This window comes from Balaenoptera musculus, chromosome 16 (assembly GCF_009873245.2).
Source record: "Balaenoptera musculus isolate JJ_BM4_2016_0621 chromosome 16, mBalMus1.pri.v3, whole genome shotgun sequence".
NCBI classification, from domain to species: domain Eukaryota; kingdom Metazoa; phylum Chordata; class Mammalia; order Artiodactyla; family Balaenopteridae; genus Balaenoptera; species Balaenoptera musculus.
The window spans coordinates 48,209,979-48,228,197 of NC_045800.1; the positions used below are offsets into that span (position 1 = coordinate 48,209,979).

An 18,219-nucleotide genomic window follows, 5' to 3' on the forward strand; every position below is an offset into this window, starting at 1 on the left:
AATATACTCAACATCATTTGCCTTTAGGGAAATGCAAATCAAAACTACATGAGAAACCCACCAGGATGGCTATCATAAAAAAAGGACATAATAATAAGAGTTGGTGAGGATGTGGAGAAATTGGAACCCTCAGACAATGCTGGTAGGAATGTAAAATGGTGCAGCCACTTTAGAAAACATTCTGGCAGTTCCTTAAAAAGTTAAAAATAGAGTTACTATACAGCTCAGCAATTCTGATAATTGAAAACAAATGTCCACACAAAAACTTATACATGAATATTCATAGCAACATTATTCCTAATACAAAAAAGTGAAAACAACCTACATGTCCATCAAGTGATGAATGGATAAACAAAATTATTCAGCCATAAAAGGAATTCAGTACTGATCTATGCTATAATGTGAATGAACCTTGAAAATATTATTCTAAGTGAAAGAAGCCAGACACAAAAGGCTACAAAATGCATTATTCTATTTATATGTAATTTCCAAACAGGCAAATTTATAGAGACAGAAAGCAGATTGATGGTTGCCTGGGATTCAGGGAAAGGAGAGGAGCGAGAAGTGACTGCTAATGGATATGGGGTTTCTTCTTGGGGTGATGAAAGCATTCTGAAATTAGATAGCAGTGATGATTACACACTTTGTGAATAGCCTATAAACCACTGAATCGTATGCTTTAAAAAGCTGAATTTTATGGTATGCAAATTATATCACAATTAAAAATGTAGTAAATACAACAATAATTCCTATATTATTTTTAGAACTAAGGATAGAAATTTTCTTCAGATGGTATAGAGTATTTATCTTAAACCAAGTAGCAAAAAATCTACAAGTGTTCTCATTGAAATCAGGTAAAATATGTCATCTATTACAATTTTTATTTAACATTGTTCTGGAGGTTACAACCAATTCAATAAAACATGAAACAGAAAAGTTATATATAATGGACAGAAAATTCTGTTCATTTTTTAGAAAAAGACAATATACTTACCTTGGAAACTCAAATGAATTTCCAAAAAAAAGAGGTAATCGAAGGATTGAGACAAAATATATATCAAAAGATTTCCTATGTACTAAATGTGACTGATTAGGAAATAACATGGAAAATATTCCATTCAATAGATACAATAGATACACAGATATTCTTGGAAATATTGCAAGTGCAATGAAACATCAAAGTGATTATCTCCAGTTGATAATTGTTGATAAATTTTGGTTTTCCTGTAACATGCATTATTCTTTGTTTTCCATTTGAGGAAGTATGGCTTTTATAATAAAAAGGCAATAAAACATTTAATCAAACATTACCTGAGGTTAGAAGTGACATTGGGGGCCTTCCGTGTCCACATTTGTGGTCTATAGACCACATTCTGAGAAGCCCAGCTCTTGACATCTTAATCCTTGGCTCTTCTGAATCAAATTAGCTTTGATTTTAAAAGCACTTTCTAATGAATGAGGACTCAGCCAACTCAAGAGAGTTAAATTACAAAGCTCTTTTTGTGGTGTGTCCTCATTTCTTATAAAGGTTGAAAGCTGTGAGTGAGAGGGAGATCTCATGAGAAAACTGTGGTGGGAGCTCAACAGCAAGAAAGGGTAAAAGATAGTGAAACTGGGAAGAAAACAAGATCATGAAAACAGGGCTTTGCAGGGAGAAGAAGGGGAAGGCACTGCAGCAGGATGAAGGAAATTGGAGAAGGGAGACAGAAGGGGAAAGAGAGAAATGGCAGATGTTAAGGAGGATACATCGACAGGGGAATGTGACATCACAAAGGCAGTCCAGGTATGAGGCTTCAGTGGGGGAAGATGAGGGTCCATCAAAGATGTCAGAGTCCTGACTGACCTTTCCATGGGAGTCTCTGAGGTGCTCAGCTATGGATGCTGTCATGGGCTGAACTGTGTCCCCCTCCCCCAAATTTAAAAGTTGATGTCCTAACCCCTAGTACCTCAGAATGTGACCTTATTTGGAGATAAGGTCTTTAAAGAAGTAAGTAAAGTAAAATAAGGTCATTATTAGGCTGGGCTCTAATAATATGACTGATGTCTTTATAAGAAGAGGAGATTAGGGCTTCCCTGGTGGCGCAGTGGTTGAGAATCTGCCTGCTAATGCAGGGGACACGGGTTCGAGCCCTGGTCTGGGAAGATCCCACATGCCGTGGAGCAACTGGGCCCGTGAGCCACAACTACTGAGCCTGCGCGTCTGGAGCCTGTGCTCCGCAACAAGAGAGGCCACGATAGTGAGAGGGCCGCGCACCACGATGAAGAGTGGCCCCCGCTTGCCGCAACTAGAGAAAGCCCTCGCACAGAAACGAAGACCCAACACAGCCAAAATAAATAAATAAATAAATAATAATTAAAGGTGCTAATAATTAAAAAAAAAAAAAAAGAAGAGGAGATTAGGACACAGACCCACACAGAAGAAAGACCACAGAATGAAGACACAGGGAGAAGACAGCCATCTGCAAACCGAGGAGTGAGGCCTCACAAGACACTAACCCTACAGACGTCTTGATCTTGAACTTGTCCTCCAGAGCTGGGAGATAATACATGTCTGTTGCTTAAGCCCCCCAGGCTGCAGTGTCTTGTTATGGCAGCCCTAACAAACGAATACAGATGCTGGAGAGCAAGAGCCAGAGGCAGGCAGGCGGCAGCCAGGAAGGCTTGAGGAGGTCCCTGTCTCCGGTGGGGAGGCTTCCGGGTCTCAGGCCCCCAGGAGAGCAAGCGCACAGTGGGTGCAAAATCAGTATTTTGTCGATTTATATGCCCAGAATGGCATGACTGAATTTGGGACCAAGAGGCTGACTTATGGCAAATACGGAGTGGGCTTACTGGCCCTGAGCGCTCAGAGTGCTTTGGGCTCCCATCAGAGGGGATCTGGTGTGTGTGTGTGTGCGTGGTGGCATGTAGGTTGGTTAAGAGAATACAGTATGTTCCCTTCCATTCTCTTCTAAGTCTCTACTGCTTGCCCTGTCAGTGAGACTGAGTGGAAGGCCCCACCTGGAGATGAGCTGGGCCAGGGATGATGAGGACCAGGATGTGCTGAGCTGTAGGCAAGATGCAACAAGCGTTCACAAAAGCAGTTCATGAAAATGCCATGTCTCGAGCTCAAAGCATGGCGCCAAGAGCCAGACCCTGTGTGTACATGTAAGCACGTGTGCGTGCATTTGTGTGTGAGTCGGTGTGTACGTGTGTGTGCATGTGGTACGTGCTGCCCTGCACTGGGCCGTGCTGTGCCTGGCTGGGGTGGAGCACAGGGACCTGGAGAGAAGGTCTGTGAACAATGCTGTAACACCTGAGGGCTTGCTGATGCTCTGCCGCCGGACTTCCTGCGGCCCCTCCCAGGGCACACCCAGCAACTGCAGCGTGAGGTACCATCCATCTCAGGAGAAGAGAGTGAGAATTCCCGACAGCAGTATTTTGCAAACTTGAATACTATCCTTTCAAAGGCCAAGAACAGGCCCGCGTTGACTTAGTTATTGCTGCTTACACAATGACTTAAACAACACAAATATTCAAGTTTATAGTTCCTTGATAACCATAAAAATAAAAACAAATTTACACATTAAATACAAGCACAATTACAACAGCAATAAAACTCAAACTAACAACATTAGTTTTATGTCACTGCTGAGCTTGGTGTTTGCAAAAACAAGTTGCTTCCTAAATAAATATGGGACTGAATACAAGGTGGATTCTTCTGGGGCTGATGGGTTCTCACTGCAGCATGCTAAGATGACACAATCTCCCAGCCTGGACAGTATGTAAAGCTATACCATCTGAGATCATCCCAATTGCCAACCTACATGCAGGAAAGACACAGAGATGACTGATGGCCGGTGTCTTGTATTAGGTATCAGAGAGCCCAGCAGGGACATTTACGATGCTGTGTGTAGAGATTTGTATAGGAAACCGTGGGGGCTCTGAAGAGGGGACTTAACTCAGCCTTTGGGGGCTTGGAAGGCTTCCTGGAAGAGGTGATACCCCTTCAAGCAGAGTCTTGAAAGGATAGAAACCCAGCACCCCCCTGAGGGAGCAACTAGCCCAGACATCCCAAACTGAGCTAGGACTGGGGCTCTGCATTTCTAGAATAAAGGCTATCACTATAAAGAAGGAAAAGAGGGTTTGTTTTGCCCTCTAGAGAGCTTGTCCCTTTGTCCCCATGATCTTCTCTTCAGGCAATTAACAGTTCAGCAATTTCATCATCAGAGAGCCATTCATTGACTTAAGACTTGTCCTTCTCTATTTTAATTATAATATCCTTGGAAAGCTCACACACTAAGACAATTATCAGCCTTTTACATGAATTATTTCATCAGTTAGCTAGAGGTTCAGAGAAAGTCCCTGAGGGAATGGGAACGGAGTTAGGGCAGGGCCGTGGAAGAGAAGTGGGACCAGGTCTTGGAGCTCACCTGCGGAGGGGTGGGTGCCAGGAAGAGGGAAATGTACCCTGAAGATGTCTTGTATCTCTCATCCGTCCTTGTGTGGAGTGGGGTGCATATGTGTGTGCCCTCAGGGGAGTAAAAGGGTAGGTAGAGTGGGATGTCTTCTCACTCACCTCTGAAGGAGGTTACTCTAGATGCCGCACAAAGCACTAGCTTCTTGCATCTTGTCCTCATCCAGACAGGAAGGCTCGGAGGAGCAACCGGGCCTGCCAGAGATAGAGGCTGGCTGAGCTATCAGCCAGGCTTCCCTTTTGACCAGCCCTGGCTCTATCTGGGCCAGTGTTTTGGAGGAGCCTGAGCAGTCCTGACTCTGATTTTACTGGCCTGGGGGGAGCTGAGAGCTGGACTCAGCACTCCTCTGCAGAGGCAGAGAGGAAAGCCAGGCTGGCCGTGAGATACTCGGCTAAAAGATGCCTAGTCCAAGAACAGCATGGTGACCTGGAGCTGGTGGAAGACAATCAACAGCCAGTTTGTTCTTGGACATGACTCTGAATCTTGTGCACCCTCTTCTCACAAAACCCCAGAAGCCCTCGGTTGCCCCAGTGACTGCATCAGAGACTTCCCATCACTCTCTCTGTTTCTAAAGTGGGCATGATTGGCATTTTGTGTGGACTGTTATTTCCCATGCAGGACTGCCCACTGCAATGTAGGGCATTCATGTCATGGCCTCTGCCTCTGAATGACAGTTGTGCATCCACCCCTCAAATCATTGTGACAATCAAAAATGTCCCACACATTTCCAAAAACCCCCTAGGGGGTCCAAGCTGCCTATTGAAGTTTGTCTCTCCAAGGACAACCTCTGCCAACCTCTAGCACTGACCTTTCCTTGTTTGATTAACCCAAAGTAATAAGTACCCACAGGGCACAGGGGATGGAGCAGGGAGACCAGGATGGGCTCATCCATGCGGGGATGATGGGGTGCTGAGGGGGTGGGTGCTGGCATGAAAGCTGCTCCCAGCTCCAGATCTCTGTGGCCCAATAAAGGCTGTTATTTAGGAACATCTGAAATGCACGAGAGGAGAGAAGTATCTTCTCCCAGACTCCCAGGCTATGTTTTTCAATCCCAGGCTAGGGTGAGTGAATGAAGGATTTTCTTGGTTCTCTTGTTGCCTTTGTTTTGGGATCAGCTGTCCCTCTCCTTGATAGCTGACCTTGGTGACTGAGTCTCTTTTCTCCTGGCTCCCTACCCCCATCTCTATTTGTCAGCCACCTTCATCAGCTCCCTCTTTGGCTGCCTTCTTCTTCCCTCCTCCTCCTCCTCCCTTCTTCCCTGCTGTTATGGGCTGAATTGTATCTCCCCCAGAATTCACATGCTGAAGTCCTAAACCCTAGCACCTCAGACAGTGACTGTATTTGGAGATAGGGACTTTAAGGAGGTAATTAAATTAAACTGAGGTCATTAGGGTGGGCCCTAATCCGATATGACTGGTGTCCTCATAAGAAGAGAAGATTAGGACACAGACACACAAAGAAGAAAGACCAGGTGAAGACACAGGGAGAAGATGGCCATCCACAAGCCAAGGAGAGAAGCCTAAGAGGAAACCAAACCTGCTGACACCTTGATCTCAGGCTTCTAGCCTCCAGAACGGTGAGTACAATACATTTCTGTGGTTTAAGTCCCCCAGTTTGTGGCACTTTGTTAAGGTAGCCCAAGAAACAACTTCCTTTCTTTCTCCTTCACCCCTGAGATATACATTGATGGCCCACCATGCACTGGGCACTGTGCAGGAATGGGTTTTCTAGGGCTCAGTACTCAGCCCTTCTCTTGTCTCAGATCCTGGACGATGACACTTGTTTTCAAGGCATCTCACACTGGCTTGAGGATGAGTCAATTGTCTTTCCTTTTTCTCTACCCTCACTGTGAGTTATAGACTCTGAAATTCAACATTTCTCTTGGATTACTGTCAATTGCATTGGAGATATTAGACTCAAAGTAGCCCCTGCCTCCAAACCTAGTGGTGCCCCTTCTGTGATGCCTGGGGGACCCTTGCGACACCTCCCCTCCTTCACTGATGGCACCCACCATCATTGGGATGAAGTGCAAACTCCTGGATCTGCCATTTGGGGGGCCGCTAGGGCTTTGTTCCTGCCTGTTCCTCCATCCACATCTCACTCCCCAGACTCAACTGGTCTTTTAGGCCCCCAGAAGCCACCTGCGGGACTTGAAAGTCCTGTGTCCTTTAGCCTCTGTGCCTTGGCACATGTTCCCTTGCCTGGAACAGTCCCTCACCCGCTGCTGGCGGGACTCTCCCAGCATCCTTTAATTTTCAGTTCAAGGGCTGCTTTCACGGTAGATGTTGCCAGCAGGACTAGGAAGAGCAAACAGGCATGGGCTCTGTTGTGATCAGTGATATAGATGACCTGTCCAGTTCCTAATCCCACCCTCTTTCCAGTCCCTTCCATCTGGAGACTTCTAGAATCTGGGGGCCATTTCTTTCTGCATCCAGCCTGCAGAGCCTGACAACCAAGCTCACAATCACTGCTAAGGTCATGCAATGACCCAAACTTATATACTATAGCTTGGTTTGGAGAAGCTATTTCTATCTAGATGTACTGTCAGCCTTATAGCTTCATATTTCCTTACCTTTAGGGAAAAACCAGTGCACTCCACACCCCTTCCCTAGTTGTGCATGGGAAAGATGCTGCAGGTTTCATGAAAGTTCCACCATTGCTGGTTGATGGCTTCTCCTTCTGATTGGATGGATGCATCCTCTGTAACCATGATCTCTTCTTTCCTATCCTCCCTCCATCAGTCACAGCTGAAACCCTTTCTGTCCGAAGTATACTCTTTGTTCACTCCCTATTGGTGATAATTCAAGCATGCAACTAAGTGCTTTTGGCTCCAAAATGCCTGTGAGCATTGAGGAGGAGATCTTGAAAATTACTTGTATAAATCCAGACTGAAAAAGTAACACAGAAACCCACCGAACACCTTAGAAGGGGGTGTTTACTTTTCTTTGGTGCTTTTAGCTTAGGAATATACTTGCTATACACAAAATCAAGCTGATTAAAAAACCACGCCCTCTTCTTTCATCTCAGACCAGGTTTTAGCAAACAACTGAATAATGGAAGAGGAAAAGGAGACCTCCACTCCCCAGCCTGCCATGTGATAGCAGAACACATTTATTTTGAGGGAATTTGGATTTCTAAGATTCTTTCGGTGGTGACCGATAGAATCAGGATTAGTTGAGTAGGGCCTCCGCATAGCTTAGTGTCCACAGGGACCTGGATCAACTTCAGAACAGTCTGAATGCTCGTCCAGAAACCCCAGACAGGGAGATTTTTAGAAGAGATAACTTTTGAAAATAATTGGATTGTATTATTCTTCTAATTCAGAACATAGACCTGATGGAGCCAGGGGTTGGACAAATAAGTTGGTGGAGGATTTTTAAATTGTCCTAAGGTTGTAAGCGAGTGAGCAGGCAGCGGGGTGAAGGTAAATATCTGGAAGGCCTTTGCTATTGTAGTCCAGAACAACTGAAATACTGCATCTCATCTGGGTCATTGGCGGTGTCTGCCCTGGAGACTGGGTGTGTTTCCCTGTTCCGGGGTCATGCAGCAAAGGTCTTATTAAGATGGTCTGGTAGATTATTTGGGAAGCTGAAAAGTATTGGGAGAGCACACAGCTGAAAAGAGAACAGCGTTACGTATTGCAGAACTGCAGGAAAAGCACTTTCCAGCCCCTAAATCTCCAGCACAGCATCAATTCTGGCAAAAAGAAAGCGAGGCAAAGGGTGGGCATTTAAGTCTAATGCTGAGTGGAATATCTGCTCAATTCTGCAAGGAGAGAACGATATTTAGAAATGATACAATGGTGGACTTCCCTGGCTGTCCAGTGGTTAAGACTTCACCTTCCAATGCAGGGGGTGTGGGTTCAATCCCAGGTCGGGGAGATAAGATCCCACATGCCTTGCGGCCAGAAAAACAAAACATAAAACAGAAGCAATATTGTAACGAATTCAATAAAGACTAAAAAAATGGTCCACATCAAAAAAAAAAAAAAAAAGTGATACAATGACCAAAGCAAAAATTGGCTCCTTTAAATGTGACTGACCTGTGTAAAGAGCCCTTTCTACTTTCCACCAATGGGGAATAAATAGCAAGCACAAAGGTTGAGGTGGGAGGTCATGGAGGACACCAAACAGTCCTGCCGCTTCCTTAGTGCCCTGCGCATGTGCAGTCATGCTGACATGCCATTTTACATGTGTCACCTTCATCTGGACAATGAGGTTCAGAGAGGTTATGTTGCCCAAGGACCCACAAGTGGTACCCGGGGTGGGATGCCGGTTGACTTTCAGAACCAGCGCTCCTCCTCTGGCATCCTCTCCGCTGTCTCGCCAAGCTGTCTTCCATAGTCAGAATCCAAGTTCCCCGTCCAGATACTCTGTGGCCCAAGAGCCCTGGACAGGTCTCCAGTCCTCTTTGAGCCTGAGCTTACTAACCCGTAAAATGGAGCCTGGGACCTCACAGGGATGGGGTGTGAGGCTTAGTTGCTCACACATGCAAAGTGGTTTCCAAGCTCTGGTCTGGAAGTCTCCCAGAAATGTGTGCATTCCTGGGCTGTAGGATCCAGTTCGACATCCGTTCTTGCCCTCACTTCTTGTCCTTGGCATCAGACCCAGCAACCTTGCAGCCAGTTCCCCGCTGGCTCCCCAGTCCCATCACCCAGCCGGTGGGGAGGGGTGGAGCTGCTCCCTCCAGGCAGACTGTCTGGACAGTCAGCCCAGTCTCTGCAGGGCCCTGCTCCTTGTGAGGGTCCCCAGCTAGAAGAGCCCTAGGGAGACCCTGGACCCCAGGGAGTACCTGGCATTTGGAGAGATCACAAGGGCTGTACACCCACTGGCCTGGGCTGCAGGGTGGCGTCTCCTCTGGGACGTGCCCTGGGGCTGAGCATCAGTGGGCAGCACCACCTCTGTCTCCATGCCTTCCCCACCCCCATTCACTGCTTTTAGAGAGAAGGATAGGGTGCCATGTTCTCTTCCTCTTCCAGGGACCCCAGTCCCAATTAGGGCCCACCTTTTCTGGAACCCCACAAAGCCCTCCCCTGACAGACACACACAAAACATACCTCATATACACTTTCTTTGCTGCAGAGATGCTGCACTAGCACGTCAGGCTCAGGTCCCAAATTTAGAAGCATGGTGAAAAGACCATCGGCTCAGAGTGATCTGGGCTGAACGGCCTTGTCATCACATCCTGGCAAGGATCAGCCCTTTCATCTCTCTGCCTCTGCTTCCTTATCTGTAATAATAAGAGTAAAGATAGGTGACATTCACAGGCCAGGGGCCAGGTGCAGTGCCTTAACTGGAAATGTCTTACTTGGTCTTCAACACCCAATGAGGGACATGCCAATTTCCCCATTGTACAGGTGGAGGAAACTGAGGCACATGGAGATTGAAAAGCTGTCCCAGGGTCTCACAGTGTTGGGATTTAGTGACATGGTGCAAAGTATCTAGCCCAGGTCTGTGGGTGAGGGCACCCTAAGGGGCCATCATTGTTTATAGTGTCCACACACTCTGAACTTATCTGTGTGGACCTTCTCAATTTTCCAAGCGTCTCCATCCCTGATACCCTCCCACCCGCATCCAAATTCAGCTGCTCCTTGGCTCCCAAAGGTCTCTGTGGAGCGACTGCAGGAGGTTCCCTGGGCAGCAGGTTAGCCTTAGGTCAGGGAAGCCCCCGCATTTGGGAGTCGCCCCCCACCCTCTGCCCAACCTCCAAGACACCCTCCCCTTAGCAATAGCTGGCCTGTAATGCAAAGTGACCTCCAATGTCATTGCATCTAGTATGTCCTGTGTCTGAGCCATCGCCTCCCAGAACCTCAGTTTTCGCATCTGTGAAATAGGGGTGGTGAAATGAGCCGCCCACAGATCTCACAGAGGATCGCCGGCGGGGGCCCGCGCCTTCGCCCTGCGCCGCTCGGGGCGCCCAGAAGCCCTGGCCCGGCGGGGGCAGGCGGCCCGAGGGGCGGGGGCGGGGGCCGGGGCCGAGCCGGGGGCGGGCGCGGGGCGGGCTGTGCGGCGGCGGGGTCGGTGGGGGGGCGGGTGGGGGTTGGTTGTGGTGGCGGGCGGGCGGCGGCGCTGCTCCCGCGTCACAGCGCCGGGCGCGGCGGGGAGATGCGGCTCCTGGTGCTGGCGGCGGCCGTGCTGCTGGCGCGGGCTCCGGCCCCGGGTAAGCGCGTTGGGACCGGGCGCCTCGGGGACCCCTCGGGTGGGGCGAGGGCGGCCGGCGCCGGGGAGGCCGGGGCTCGGGGCTTGGGCCTGGCCGGGAGGCCCTGCCGCCTCCGGGCTGTCCCCTCCCGGTCCCCGTCGGCGTCCGTGGGCCCGGGTCTGGTTGTCCAGGCGGCGGAGCACAGCGGCGCCTCCCAAGGGTCGGAGATGCTGCGCCCCTTCCTCGCTCCCCGCCCGGCCGGGACCCCAGCGCTCCGCGGAGACCCTGCGCAGCCCGGTTCCCTTCCAGAGGCCAGGCCTCCAAGTGGAAGATGCGAGCAGAACCGTGCGAGCCCTAGTTTTGGTTTGTTTTCTGTTTTCTTCCCAACAGGCAGCACCGACAGCTGTTGGCAGGTTAGTGTGGGCAGCAACTTCCCTTTAACTCTCTTCGGAGAGTTCCTCGGAGGACCCGGTCCGAAGGGGCCGGATCTGCGCCGCTGGCGGTTGGGGTCTGAGGACTTGTTCGCGGGCGTTTCATGATGACCAGGCCTGGGGAGATAGGGGATCCGCGGCTGCCTGGAGCCGCGGGCCCTTCACCCGTTTCCAAAGCACCGTGCTTTAGGGGCAGCCCCTACCCGCATTGCTAGCTTTCATTTGGGGTTTCTGCTCCCACTTCTAATTTGCCGAAGAATTTTCTCTCATTTCTCAAGGCTGAAAGGGCTGTGCTGGCTAGAATAACAGTAATAATAAATATATCGATGGCACTCACATTTCCTGGGTGTCCATTGGGAGCTACAGTTATCTCATATAATCACGACAGTGCCTCAAAGTTATAATGACGAGAGTAAATATATGTATCCAAGTGCTTTGCAAACATTAACTCAGTTAAGCTTGCCTCTGAGGTAGGTGCTATTATTATTACCCCCATTTTATAGATGAGGAAACTGAGACCAGGTCCATGAGTTGACTTGCTTTAAGTCACAAGGCTTATACGTGGTGGAGCTGGGATTTGAACGCAGGAGGCCTGGCTAGGCTATGTTGCTGGTGTTTTGTAAGTAAGGGGGCTGATGCGTAGAGTTAAGTAGTTTTCCGAGGGTGGCCCAGCTACCAAATGGTGGAGCTGGCATTTGAGCCAGCATAGATCAGAGTTTTAGGGGGGAGGAACTTGCATCACAGTGGGAAGAAATTTACCCATTGTCCCCTGGCTACCAGTGCAGTGGAGTTTCCAGTGAACTTTGGAAAATGTTCCTTTCACACTTGTCACTGTCTTGGCTGACAGTTACTGGAGGTTTGACTGAGATGGTTGGACCATGGCAGCTCTAGTGGCCAGCAGCCAGTGAGATACAGGGGGCACAGGGATCTTTGTCCCCTGTGCTCCACGACCACCTTCTTAATTGCAGGTGCTGTCAGATAGGGTGTCCCCAGAGAGGGGCTTTTTGGGGGTCAAAGACATTCTCATGTTTCCAGGAGACCTCAGGAGCCTAGAGAGCTGGAATTAAAGAACTGTTAGTCCACCCTGGCTGTGCCTAAGGCTGTGTAATGATGACAGCCCCTGCTAGTGCAGCACTCACCGTGTGCCTGTCTCTCTTCTAAATTTTTCACCCACAATCCCTCGTCATGGTCCCCCTCAAGAGAGAGCCTGGCAGAATCACTTTATACATAAGTCTAGACTCTTAACTGGTGCACTTTTCTACCTCTCCATTGTGGGGAGAAGTGGGACCTTAGGGGTTACCTAGTCCCACCTATCATTTTACAGAAAAGCAAAGTGAGGGGCAAATATTTACTAAAAGCCGTGCTGTAGTACAGATTGGTGAGTGAGAGTTGTATCTGATGCCAGATGGCCTAGGTGCTAATTCCAGCTCTGCCATGTTCTGTGTGAGCTTAAGTAAGTGGCTTAGCCTCTCTGGGCCTCAGCCCTCTTGTCTATAAAAATGGGGATCAACATACTGTGAGGATAAGTTGAGAAAATACATCTACAGTGCTTAGAACAGTACTTGGTCTAGAGGGCACACCCAGCAAATGTTAGCGTTCATCTTTGGTCAAGGCCATGTGTTTGTCCTGGGTGAGAGCTATTTTAAGGTGACCGCCTTAATATGAACACATTACCTACCCTATAGACTGGGTCTCTGCTTGGTGCTCAGTAAATACTGGCTTCTAGTGCCATGGGTTTTTAAGTAATACAATTGTATTTCTTTCAGAGATTTATTTGTCATGAATTCAGACTGTCCTTTTAATAAGAATGAGATTTGCACTGCCGACTGGAACACACAATTTGCATTCAGGGAGCCAGGAGCTCCTGGCTCCCCGAAAGGATGGGGGGCAGTCTGTTCAGGACAGAGAAGAAGTGTGGAGCACAGAGCCACTAGCACATCTCTGGCCAGGTCGGAACAGAGGGGCCCCAGCCTTGCCACCTCTGTGTCCCAGGTGAGGCAGGTGCCTTGTTTTTGTTAGAAGTTCTGTACTCCCCTGCACCTGTAAGTTGCTATTTCTCGCTTCATGATGAGTGTAAGGAAGAGAGAGAGGGATGGAGGGAGAGGGGGAGGTTGAGTACTACATGAGTTGGTTGTGTACCGTTTGGCTACAATGATGTCCTTTTAGGCCATTTTCTGAGCTTTAGTCCTTTTCACAACATTATCCAAATGGGAATAAGAGGATTAGACCCCATAAATCTTATCCGCAGGAACTTGATGTTCACTTACAGGCAGAACCAGCTACATAATTTGTGGGATCCAGTGCAAAATGGAAATGCAGGGCCCCTCATTTAAAAATTGTTAAGCTTTTAAGACAGCAACAGCAGAGATTAAATCAAGTGGGGGCCCTCCAAGCATAGGGCCGTGCGTGACTGCAGATCATACCCACAAGAAGCCCATCCTGCTTACAGGTCACTGTGCGTGTCACTTTCTGTTATCCCCACCTGTCGCGCCCTCAGGGAGTGCAAATTTTATCGATGTTTTCAAGGTGCTTTCTTGTTGGAGCCTTATACCCACCACGCAAGGCATCATCTTCCTATTTTTGAGATGAGGAAACTGAGGCTCTGAGGGCCTCACTCCTAATAGAACCAGGGTTCCAGCCCGGCTTTGTTGGATTCCAACCCCTGGCTCTCTGCCCAGCCCCGCCACACCACTGGGAAGGCTCTGGGCCTTGAGCATCCTAGCGCCCAGCCCACGGTAAGGCGGGCACACCCAGCTACCAAGTCATGGAGCATGTGCTTGTTGAAGGAATATGGTTCTCTGCAGCAGGAATCCCAACCCTCTGTTTTGGGTCAGTCTCTTTCCTGCCCATGTTGTCATATTCCTCTTTTAAGAACTGGTCTTGGGGGCCCTGATTGAGGTGCAAAGGCCCCTCCTGAGGTCAGTCTGCAAACACAGGTGGCTGCCTGGGCGACGGTGTGGTGCACTTCACTGGAGGACACTGATCTTTCCATTTCCAGCCTGCACCATGTTCCTCCTGCCTCAGGGCCTTTGCACAGGTAGAATCGTCTTCCAGGAAGATCATTCTTCACTGCTGCCCTGAATTTATGTCATGAATTCCACCTCAGCCTTCAGCTCACGGTCACCTCTCCAGGGTCTCTTTCCTCCCTGACATGCAGAGATCAGAATCTCACCCTGATTTTTTTTTTTTTTAATAAATTTATTTATTTTTTGCTGCATTGGGTCTTTGTTGCTGCACACGGGCTTTCTCTAGTTGCAGCCAACAGGGGCTACTCTTCGTTGTGGTGTGCGGGCTTCTCATTGCGGTGGCTTCTCTTGTTGCAGAGTGCGGGCTCTAGGCACGTGGGCTTCAGTAGTTGTGGCACGCAGGCTTCAGTAGTTGTGGCTTGTGGGCTCTAGAGCACAGGCTCAGTAGTTGTGGCACACAGGCTTAGTTGCTCCGTGGCATGTGGGATCTTCCTGGACCAGGGCTCGAACCCATGTCCCCTGCATTGGCAGGCGGATTCTTAACCACTGCGCCACCAGGGAAGTCTCTCACCCTGATTTTCATAAGTCCTGCACCTTTTCTCTGTAGCATGTGTTGCTGTTTGTAGTCACATTCTCCTGTGTCTTTTTCCTGATGACCAGTGCCTAGCCCACTGGACTCTCAGCTCTGTGAGGTCAGGGATGTGTCTTCTTCTCACAGTGTCTGGCACATGGCAGATCTCAGCAACTACTTGTTGAGTGATTAAGTAAACAAAGCATAAGCTGGGGTGTAAGCTGGAGGAAGCGGAGCACTGAATGTGGAGGTGGCCAAGGGATGGGGGCGGGGGATCTACCTCCCACCTCATTTCCCTGCAATGCAGGGTCAGAAAGCAAGAAATTAAATTCTCCAGCCTAGAATGACTTTGATGCTTCTCCCTCCTTGGCCAGGAGAGGGGAGACTCTGCCCTGCCCCGGGCTGCTCCCTTACCTTACCTGGAGTCAGAGGGTCTAGTGACACCCCACCTGCCCTGTCTTGTAGTTGGCTTGGCCCATGTTTGCTTGCCTTGCCCTTCTGCCCTGCAAGGTGTGGAGACCCAGAAGGGAAAGGCCTGAAACCCCCCAGCCCCGGCCCCTCACTCTAGTCACCCTGCCTCCACTGCCTGCCTCTTGGCCCCTCTGCAGCCTGATGACTGCCATGGGGCAGAAGCTGTGTGATGCTCTCTCCTAGTGTTTAAACATCCAGCTCAGCTAACATTGGCCAAGCACTGGGTCCTCTATCTGCACTATCTCCCCTCCCTCAAGCAATGCCACTTCCCACAGCTGCGTGCCTGAGGGCTGAGTTGTGTTCCCTGGGCTTCAGGTAGTCATTTCCAGTGTCAAGCGGAGGGCATTAGCTGGGGCACCAGCTTTCTGAGAAAGGTCATTGCAGGCACGGGGATCCACACAACCTGAGAGCCGGTGTCTTCTAGCAAAGCTTAACGCCGCCGAGGAGCCTGTGGGCGTCGTCGTTTCAGTGCCACCCCCATACGCTCTCACTGAAAGCGGGTGTAGATATTCGGGCTGGTGGTAGGACTAGGCCTGAAGTGAACCTTCCTGAGAGCAAGCTTGTATTGGTTCGCTAGGGCTGCTATCACAAAGTGCCACAGAGAGGGGGCTTCAGCAACAGAATTTTGTTCCTCCCAATTCTAGAGGCCAGAAGTCTGAGGTCAAGGTGTCTGCAGGGTTGGTGTCTTCTGAGGTCTCTTTACTTGGCCTATAGATGGCTGTCTTCTCCCTGTGTGTTCACATGGTCTTTCCTCTGTCTGTGCCTGCGTCCTAATCTCCCCTCATTATAAGGACACCAGTCATGTTGGATTGGGGTACACCCTATGGGCCTCATTTTAACTTAGTCATCTCTCTAAAGGCTTTCTCTCCAGTACAGTCCCATTCAGAGGTCCTGGGGATTCGGGCTTCAGTATAGGAATTTGCAGGGGATGCCGTTCAGCCCGCAACAAGGGTCTTGCACTTCAGTGGGAGAAATGTGCCTGGGCCATTTGTAAGAGAGTATGGGGCTAACTGAAGGCAGAGAGGCACACTGGTAAAGACAGAACGGAGGGTTCCTCTGGGGAAGGTAGTTAAATCCATTCCCTTTCCTGGGAGCTGCTGACTCGGCCTGAGCTGCAGAAGAGGAAGAGTTACTAGTTTGCCTCTAGGATGGAATCTGGCCTCTCATGGGGACTGGAGCACTTGGCACGTTCTCCTGGTTTCAGTCACTATAAATAATCCCTCCATGCAGCATTAATAGGAGGAGACTAGGGTGTGGAGTCCTGGCTGTGCTCTCATCCCATCCATATTGTTTCAATTTCCTGCCTTCCCCAGCTCTCCTTGCCTCCAGTGGGGAGCCCTCGGGGGCGGGCAGAGCGGGACTTTAGTTCTGGAAGCCAGCTGTTCCATCTCTGCTGCTCTCGGCCTGCCGAACCCCCGGGCAGCTAGTGGAGTGGGGTCAGCCTGGTGTTCCCGGCTGTGTGGCCACTCACCAGGGAACTCCTGCTGTGGGACCCGTGTGAACTTCAGCCTGGATCCTGGCATTCGGGGAAAATGCTTTTGGACTAATTTAACATGGTGTGTGGGCAGGGTGGGGGCCAGGTGGGCGAGGTGCGGGGAGATGGTAAGGGCAGTTCCTCCTCTTTTTGTCCTGCGTGAGTGACTTGTGTGGACAGTGAGATTGTTACTTGGGAGCGTGTGCCTTCCTTGGTTACCTGTTGATCTGCATTCCCCGAGTATCTCCCTGGGCGGCTTTGTCCTTTGTCAGTGTAGACCTAGAAGACCTCGTTCTTGTCCACGAAGAGCTGAGTCCAGCCAAGCATCAACCTTTTTCTTCTGAGTTCACTTCCATCTTTTTTTTTTTTTTTTTTTTATGGTGACCAAAGACTATCACAGTGCAGTGAGCTGAATAATGACCCCCAAAGATGTCTGCGTCCTGATCCCTGGAACTATGAATGTCACCTTATATGGCAAAAGGTGCTTCATGGGTGTGATTAAGTTAAGGATCTTGGAGTATCCTGGAGTGTCCTGGTGGCCTGGCTTTTAAGAGATGAGAAAGAAAATGAAATGAAATTGACCCTCAAGTCATATCTCTCAAGGTGTTTAGTTTATTAAATCAATAGCGGAAACCATACGTAAGGATGAGCTTATTGCCTGGGTTTTTACAATGAAGGATACTTTGTAGGTCACACTCCCCTCCAATAACCACCACCCCAACACACACAGGGCTTCACCTTGTTGACTCACAGCCTCTTCACAGTAGAAGGTCCGAATCTTTGCTCTCTTTTTCATCCTTCCTCCTTGCTTACCTGCAGCACTCACTAGAGTTCAAAGCTTTGGGTGACTCTGCCATCAGGGCGCAAGTCCCTTCATATGACCAGAAGGTGGTGTTTGGGGGCCATTTGTAATTTGGGATGACCTTGGGGGCACATGCTCGAGCACTGGAGTGGGCAGGGAATGGTGCTTCCTGGAGTCGTGTGCTGGGCAGCACAGGGGTGACGATGTGGGACCTGGTGAGAAGACAGCCCAGCTTGGACAGAAGGAAGCTCTGGGCATCCTGCCCCTTTCTGGGCTCTGCCTGCCAGTGGGAGGTTCCCCTGACCGTGAGCTCTGGGGCTGCACCGCCGCACTGCACAGTCCTTGCAGACGCCATGCAGCGCGTCTCCTGGGAGAAGGCCTCTGTGAGGGCGGCTAGGCTGGATGATCTTGGGCGGCCAGGGAGTGGCACTCTCAAAAGTCAGCTTGGGGCAGAATGGTGGCTAGGAGGGGCAGCCCTAACTAAGAAGCCAAAGGACAGGAAGTAGCGGCCTGGGCCTAGAATCCTGGAGCATCTTTTGGGTTGCCGGGAGAGTCTGGCACCCCTCCCTGCTCCTGGGCTCATTCATTCTTTATTCTTGCACTTCAACTGCTTGACCACGGATCCTGGTCCTAAGAGACTTGGAGCAAGAAACTGAGACACCCCTGTCATTCCAGCTCCCTGGTACTAGTTTAACACCCGCCTGACCAGTACTGATAATCTGCCTTGGTTACAGTTGAAATACCTGAGACAGGGAAAGGGGCTACAGCATTTTCCACTCAGGGAGGTGATGGAACTGATGGAAGCAAGCCTTGGGAGGCAGGTGGGGAGGGGGGATTGGATGTGAGCTGGAAATTTTTAAGAGCTTCCCCAAATCCAAATCTTTACATGATATCTCCTGAATTTTAAATGTC

The 18,219-nt window shown here is 49.8% G+C and overlaps 1 protein-coding gene across 1 annotated transcript in view; it reads left to right on the forward strand.

Annotated features, from left to right (window-relative positions):
* The first annotated feature begins 10,516 nt into the window (after positions 1-10,516).
* Positions 10,517-18,219, forward strand: part of VSTM4 (V-set and transmembrane domain containing 4) — an 88,620-nt gene continuing 80,917 nt past the window's right edge. Inside the window, exon 1 of the mRNA XM_036829487.1 lies at positions 10,517-10,613. Coding sequence (XP_036685382.1) covers positions 10,559-10,613 — 55 coding nt within the window. The 5' untranslated portion in view covers positions 10,517-10,558. The remainder of the gene's footprint in view (positions 10,614-18,219) is intronic.